Genomic DNA, 8,353 nt, shown 5'->3' with positions numbered 1-8,353 from the left:
CTCATCTATTAATTAATTCCGTTTTCATTCATATACACAACTAGTTGCGATATGATTTTTCATTTCATTAGAGAAGGATTTACATATGGTCAACTCCAAGATCACTTCATATTTGTGAGAGATCAATGGACATCCTTGCCAAGCCATTAGTTGCACCAAATTTAAACATCCATATCTGAACCAAACTCATGGTCTGTGCCTCCCCATCAAGTTTGAGGCGCAATAGAGAAAATAGGCAATGAAGATCAAGCAACCAATTGCATATAACTTCTCATTCACGTCCAAAGATCTAGCAACTACCATTCCATAACATATGCTCCTTTACTTTGCACAAAACAAGCCGGTCTTATCTTCTGAATTTGGTTGAGTGATCAATAGTAATCATGGAATGCAATATATAGTTGCACACTTGTATAAATTAATGAAAGTCTCAATACAACTAATTGGTTGTGAGAAATATACAAAACTATTCATATTGTTTTATTCGACAATATGAATAGGACATCTACGCAGTTGACAATAAAATAACTACATTTTCTGCAGAGAAATTAAAAAGTTAATTAGACGATTTAATAAATGTGAAATTTTTCTAAATGTGAGGACCATTTCGTAGATATGGGCAATGCTGGTAAAAAGCGAGAGATTCTATTACGGATGTGAATTCAAAATCCATGATTTATTGCGTCCAAAAAATGCATGATGCGTGCAACTAGCTCCCTCATGCTATTCTTAGTACTATATATTAGTACTAGCTACTCAACATTGGGTCATAAACAATCACAAAATATATTTTTTGTGACGGTTGAGAAGTAAACTGAATGTATATTCGGTGATGCAGTTATTATTGTGTCTATACATGGACGGTTGCGAGAATCAATGAGCTTATTAGTTCGTATCTTCTGTACATGTACCCTTTTAAAATATCCACGTTTAAGGGCGATCAGAACGGAGGAAATTAAACTAATCTGTATTAGAGCATCTCCATCCCATTCCCTATACCACTATTATCCTTAAATTATAGGAAAAATTTTAGGGAAAAGCTCAAAAACCCTCTCCCATCCCATTCCCTATTTTAGGATTTTGATTTAGGAAATGAACAGTAGTTCCCTAAATATAGGGAACCACTATTCATCCCCTAAATCATTTTTATTAATATTTTCTTCAAATAAATAAAATAAATTCTTTTTTCAATCAACTACATTTTCTCTTATACTAATATTTATTATACTTTTAAATAATATTTTTAAAAATAATTTAAATAATTACTAAAATATAAAAATAATAATTTTAAAAATATTATTAAACCCTTTAAAAAATAATTTAAATTTTTATTTAAAATAGTCACTATAATAATAGTTCAAAACATAAGAAAAAATATTAAGTAGTGAAGTTTGAAAATGGAAGTGAGAGTAAAAAAAGTAATAAAGTAATAATAGAAGAATATTATTTTAATAGAATAGAGAGAGGATAGGGAATGAGATGTAGAATGTTTTTTAAAAATGAGTAAAATTTAGGATAAAATTATAGGGAGTGTTCTTTTTAGCTAAAATTTAGGAAAAAATTTAGGGAATCGGATGTGGATGCTCTTAGCTGATTATTTTGTTGCGTCTCACTAGTTAACTTATTTAGGTTCTTAGTAATATATATATATATATATATATATATATATATATTATATGGTCCTAAAGTTATATAGCTTAATTCATTGCACCAATATAAAGAAAGATATTAATTAGCTAGGGTATTAATTTAATATTAAGGGAATGTGACCCCAAACTGCGTTGATTGTATTTAAAATTTAATTTTGTTATATATATACACGCATATGATAAAAAATTAATAAAAAATATTGGTTATTATTCGTACGGGGCGCCATCCCAACTTACCTATTAAGAGTACTACCAAGCCGCATAGAAAACAAAGGCAACGAAGGAAGCCCTCGCTATCGAAGATTACTGTTAATTTTTATTCAAATGAATAAACAACTACGGTTTAAGAGACAGATGAAGAAAGCACAGAAACGTCGGTCGATCTAATATTAATTTCTTGTTTTGTACAAACATAATATATATTCTACACACAGAGAGAGAGAGAGAGATGCAAAGGTGTTCGAGGTTTAAGCCAGCCTTTGCGACCCCTTGCCCTCCTCTCGTTTAATATAAAAAGATAACAGAGAAAAGGAGCAGATGTTTCCCGGCTGGTGCATAATAACCAGAGTTTTTACTTACCCAAAAGGAAAAGGAGCAGATATTCCACTTTAAGCCATGTTTGCTTAACGTCAGCTATTAAATTATTGCACGGTTTCTTGACCATCCGTTTGGATTGTTCCTCCAGTTTTATAATTTAATATTTGCTTCTTCCTTTACAGCGACCCAGCTTTCCATGCATACCTTCACATGCACTTGCTCGCCGAAACCCTAGCCAATTTCTTTGTCCACCTTTCACACTCAATTTGCCATTCTTCTTCTTTTTATTTTACCATTTTGACCAATATTCCTTTCAAACTTTTCCCTATGCAACTTTCACATTTACATGATATATGTACGGAGCATAAGCATTTATCAGCTATTTTAATTAATCTTGTTCGAATATGAAGGTCCTATATATTCTTCGAGAATTTAGTTTAGTTTTGAAATTATCCATGCTAGCTGATCCCTATTGAATATTGAAGATATTCGTACAATCAGTGAGACAGTTCATGCTAGTGTAGATAAAATGGAGTGCCTAGGAGAGAGAAAAGGCAGTTATATTATACAGTTCTTCTATATACAGTCGTTAGATACAACCGGCGTGCAGTCGTCCGTGCCACGTCAGATTTAAAATGAATTATTCCTCTCTCATCAGCTCGATCTTTCTCTCTCATCAGTTCCATCAGCTCGGTCTCTCTCTCTCTTATCAGCTCGGTCTCTCTTTCATCAAGTGTCTCCACGTCAGTCACGTTTGCACGCCGTTTGCACCAGGTACTTGCAACAAGTATTTTTTTATATTATATGACCTATGTATTAATTAGGTGGCAGTGTACATAATGATCACTTAATTAGTCTAAATATCCATCTAATTAGAAATTAGGGTTTTTTTCACCATTTCTCTATCACCAACTTCCCCCAAATTTTGAAGTTCTCTTGCGACTCCCCCATGTGTCACAATAGGAATACTTAAATGAATAATATATATTTTCCCTAGTGTCAGCTGATGATCTTGTCTATCGTAGAAAATATATATACGTACGTTTCTAATTTCAACGTCCACGTTGCTGATTCATAAGAATAGGTTGGTCAAGCTAAAATGTCAAATACTTGAGAGATTCCATGTATCATGAAAATTAACTCCTAAAACTGAAAATATTATTTTAGGTATGCCATATTGGGTGGCGGGTGAATTATGAAATCAATATTCATTGAGGACGTGACAGAATTTTCTTGAACATATTAATTAATAGATATCATGACCACGACAATAGTACTGATATATATATACTACATATGATTAATGTGAGTGGTGATTTGAAGACTTTTTCGGTGTTAGAGCTAATATGTTGTTTGTTGGATTCATGTTTGGAATTAATAACAATGGATACACACTAGTGATGATGGCGTTAACAAGTTATACCAATCATGGTAAGTACTACTGATCATACCGGCATGCAAATATTCGATCGGCTTGACACTAGCTAGCTAGCATATTGATATTGATCCGTTACAAAAAGAAAATAGCATTTATTGTGATTTGTTTGTGATTAAAATGAGTTTATTTTCGTCACAAATGATTATGATATTTAAACTTAAAATGGTGCTAAGGATCATAAAAATCATTACACTTCTAAAATAAGATTTCTTAGTACCGTTGTTCTTTTTTTTTTTTTTTTAAGGTAGAACAAATTCCATTTATTCATAATGAGACATTACAATTCTGACCTGAGACATATAGAATACAAGTCAACTACTATTATTAAGACTAGCCAATACATAAATTTCTTTGTAACTGACATGGTTTAGTCCATTACTGTAATTATCTACAAACAAGCCGTTTGAGAGACAACACTCTGTTCTTAGACAGATTTAACAAACTTCACATTCTGTTCTAAGACAGAATTAAACAACCCCACAGTACTCTATCTAAGACAAAGTAGAGAATACACTCTATGTATAAAAATACAAGAGACTATGTGTTTTTGTTTTTTTAACCTAAAACAAAGGAATTAACAGAAAATTATAAGATATATGAGAAAATAGCAAATTATAGTTTGGAAAGTTGTAGATCCGCATTTTCAACCTTAGTACTATTGTTCTAATAGCACTAATTATAACAGTAAAATATTGTGTTAATATTTCTTAGTAATAAAATATCACAGGTTAATTATATGAAAAGTTATGAGCCGAATCATTCAGCCATGTCAAATTACATTTGTGTCAATGATGATGATTTTACTCGGTATTAGACCCAAACAAAATGTTGCATGAAAATTATTTAAAATGGTTTTGAATTCGAAATCTTTTCCACATGATCTAATAATTTTCGTTGGGAAAAAACTTACACGTTGTCTACTGTTAGGTACTTGAGCATATATTTTCTCATCGTTGTAAGGTGGTGATCAAGAAAATAGAAAGAGGGTGACTTGGTAATTTCATTCGTGAGAATTTGGTTCCTCCAGCCCTTTATATAGCTTGGCCACTCTGAAGCGGTTTCCTATGTGTTTTTTCGCGTTGCCTTGTATTACTCCAAAGCTTCAAGAACCATATTTCTTTCTCGTCTTTTGGAGTAAAATTAATGGAAGAACAAGGGCAAGACCCCAACAGTCCAAGCCAAGGGTCGGAGCGAAACGAACCTGTCAGGTCAAGGTGGACTCCAAAGCCAGAGCAAATCCTAATACTGGAGTCTATCTTCAACAGTGGAATGGTTAATCCTCCCAGAGATGAGACGGTGAGAATAAGAAAACTGCTTGAGAAATTCGGCTCAGTTGGCGATGCAAACGTTTTCTACTGGTTCCAGAACCGCCGGTCAAGATCTCGCCGCCGACAACGCCAGATGCAGGCCAGCCTTGAACAGAGAAATCAAGCACAAGTAGCCAGTAGTGCAACTCAACTCGAGAGTACTAGCTCCGCTTTGGGTTTCGGGCCTTTATCATCACCTACTTTTGCCTCCTCTCCATCTTATCACGTTGGTTCCTCATCTTCATGTGGAGTTCTGGGCAACGATGGCGTTGATCACTCTCTCTTTTCTCTCTCTGGTCAAATGGGTTTCCCGGAAATCGAGCAGGGCTCGGCCGTAACGCCTGCAGGTTTATGCCCTTCGGATGCTTCAGATTTGCAATACCAAACTGGTAAATGCATGGCTGATTCAGTTTATTCGTAGATACTTAACGTCTTCCTTTTAAAAGATAAATATCTTTTCATTCTCTTTAATTTATGCAATTCCAAGCTTTCATCTGGCTTGGAAAACCCTTTTCTTTCTCCCTCTTTGTAACTTTCCTTTTTCACGTTTGGTTTCTAAAGACGGTGATGAACCTTGGTTTTCTGATATAATCCACTTATAAACCATTCTTGGAGCCTTAATATATAATTATGTACTACAATAAATTAAATCTTATTTTCTACAAGTACAGTAAGGATACTTACAATGTTTATTTATAAATATTAAAGTCCAAAACTATCATGGCCAAGTTCAATTAGGACGACTTCTAGAGAATAAAGTATCAACTTTACACTGACATGACAGTTCTTGTATCTGAGTAGTAGAATGAAAGTTGCACTTTCCCGTAAAAACATGAGGTCTCTTTTCCTGGCAATGCGTTCATAGTTTTTTTAATTAAAAATAAATAAAAACACAAAACACCGAAAAAAGAAAGAAAGAAAGGAAGCCATAATTGAAATTGATTTCTCTTTCTTTATTTTATCCCTCTTAAGTAATTAAATTTATCGTGCTTGCACCTCCCAAGTGAGTCCACTAAAGTCTTGACTTTTATGATATATATATATATATATATAGTAGTTTTCACCTTTCTGCTATTGCTCATGGTTGGTTTTAAAATTATATGAAAATTCATGATGAACTCCGAACTCTTAACTGATCAGAAATATTATTCCAAAATCTCCAGTTTCCACCCTACATCTAAGTTGTTTCCATGGTTGAAATATAAATGGACATACTTTCGGACTTGCTATTCTTTACAAATTTTCAGGATTAATTACAGTGTTTATCAATGGGGTTCCCACTGAAGTTCCAAAGGGGCCACTTGATATCAAGGCAATGTTTGATCAAGACGTAGTGTTGGTCCATTGCTCCGGAGTGCCGGTTGCTGTCAATGAATTTGGCTTCTTAATGCAGGGCCTGCAGCATGGTGAAAGCTATTTCCTGGTAAGCACATCTCGAAATTCATGATATACAGAAAAATTGGAATAAAATTCGCTGTACCCCGTCCTTGGATCCTCAGGGGAACTGATGTATCCATTCTCATTCGTCTTATTCTTCTTCAGCTGTTTTGTTGAATTGTAATTAGAAAACTGCTTCTTCATGGGAAAAGCTACCTTAATTATAGTGTACTAGTAAACTCCAACATCAAAACTGCACCAACTTTTAGTCAATAGTAATTAAGAAATTAAGTATATTTTAAGGTACCAATGACATTCACCCCCCCCCCCCCCCCCCTCCCCCAAAAAAAAAAATTTTATTCATGCTTAACTTTATACGTACATGACTAGTTCTTGAGGCTTCTTTAGTTTGTTAGTTATTTTAAGGGAAGTTCATCTCTCAATTTCTGTATATACTCTTTATTCTTTGGTGTTGTCTTGGATCGGATCATGCAATCCAAAAAAGCTGCTGATCTTGAGATGCTTAAATTTTGGAAACAGGTTTCAAGACAAACATAAGAAATAAAGCTGCGCCAACCAGTACTGAAAGCTTGGCAAGATGTGTTTCCCCCCACCCCCTCTATTTCTTTTCTTTCTGTTCGTAGCTAGGCTTTGTCTAGGCGGTTCCAGGGGTACCTATAATTTAAAAATAATATTTTATGATTATTAGAGACCAATTTTATTATATGCTATTATGTTCTATTTGTTCTTATAAGTCAGTTCTGGACTTCGGTTAAATCTGTCATTCTATTTCTTCTTGTTTTTTGTTAGGCTAGCTGTACCAGAAGCTTCAATAAAAGAATATGCATTTTCTGAAAATTAACTCATTACTAATCCCAGAAAAGCAGTTAATCTTGCTTGCTCAATAAAAAGGTTCCCACAAAAAAATAATGCCATATATAGTACTTGGTATTCATGGCGCTCCCTATCATTTCCTTTTCCTCATGTAATTTGATATATATTTATATATATGCGCATTTCCCGTGTTCAAATAAATTCTTATTCACTTTTGATGCCTTGGTCATGACACCCTATCGTCCATTTTCCTTTTCAGATGGAAAAAATAAAAAATTTAAAGGGGAAGAAAGAGGGCTCACTCTAGGAGTACTCTAATTGTACGAATGTATTTGTCATGAAGTTCGCAAACAAGCGGAACTTTTTAGTTCTGGTAATGATGGTTTTGGTCCCCCACAACGAAAGTAAATCTATTGCAGGGCAACATTTTTCTGTTATATTCTCCAGAGATACTGGATGTTTGCAACTTTGACATCTGACCAGATCCGGTTAGACTGGGATTCTCCTTTTCTCCAGCTTTCAACATCAACAATGATATTATAAATGAGATATGGGGGCTCCATAATGGAATCCAATATGGATCGTTGTTGAGCTATGATGCTATCCGTGTCTTCATCTTCTTTATTAGAATCGTTTGCAACTCATTCCATCTCTTTTCTGAGCTAACTAACTGAGTCAAATCTCTAGAATCACGATCAAGTAGCCCTTGGGATACATTAATTAACAATAAGAAAAACTAATGCATGTTAGTCTAGCTAGCTAGTATATACAGATTGAAACAAACTATTCTAAAATCTTAATTTAGGGATGGCTAATTTCTAACACTATTAGCAATTGAAAAAATAACATAGGGCGGAAGGCTAAATAACGTAGGGGTCATGCTAGATGCCATAGGCAATTCAGGTCGAGCCTACACTACCGGGTTCTAAGGATAGGAACTAATGGAACTGTATGTTTTATATGAAAGGGCCGGGAGAGTGCAGTAGCAGTACCAGGACTTTGGTTGGTTGTGTTGTAGCGGGTGTTCAAGAGGATTCAGAAAGTGGATCGAGATGATGGAAGACATAATTCTCGGGAAATTTTCGAATGCGACAGGTTTTCACGTCGCCATTCAATTACCATTATCAAGAACTAGACAGATCTGCAGAGGGTTTCACGATTGTCAGTGTGAGTTTGAGAAGCTTGGTAGCTGATTAGTGGAAGAAAGGTCT

At 34.4% G+C, this 8,353-nt stretch overlaps 1 protein-coding gene across 4 annotated transcripts; it reads left to right on the top strand.

Annotated features, from left to right (window-relative positions):
• Window positions 1-4,694: 4,694 nt before the first annotated feature.
• LOC109000823 (WUSCHEL-related homeobox 11-like) lies at window positions 4,695-7,740 on the top strand. 4 transcript variants are annotated; one of them, XM_018977839.2, is made up of 3 exons: window positions 4,695-5,320; window positions 6,179-6,354; window positions 7,402-7,738. In XM_018977839.2, exons 1-3 carry the CDS (start codon window positions 4,768-4,770, stop codon window positions 7,447-7,449), a joined length of 777 nt encoding a protein of 258 aa, XP_018833384.1. In that variant the 5' UTR covers window positions 4,695-4,767; the 3' UTR covers window positions 7,450-7,738. The 4 variants fall into 4 exon arrangements, with proteins under 4 accessions (XP_018833384.1, XP_035544728.1, XP_018833386.1 ...); XM_035688835.1 differs by lacking the exon at window positions 7,402-7,738 and adding an exon at window positions 6,849-7,085 and having other exon boundaries at window positions 6,191-6,354; XM_018977841.2 differs by lacking the exon at window positions 7,402-7,738 and adding an exon at window positions 6,849-7,085.
• The last annotated feature ends 613 nt before the right edge of the window (window positions 7,741-8,353 follow it).

The sequence above is a fragment of the Juglans regia genome, chromosome 3, assembly GCF_001411555.2.
Source record: "Juglans regia cultivar Chandler chromosome 3, Walnut 2.0, whole genome shotgun sequence".
Classification (NCBI taxonomy): Eukaryota; Viridiplantae; Streptophyta; class Magnoliopsida; order Fagales; family Juglandaceae; genus Juglans; species Juglans regia.
The sequence above is the reverse complement of the archived record's forward strand: the minus strand, read 5'-3'. Positions and strand labels throughout refer to the sequence as shown.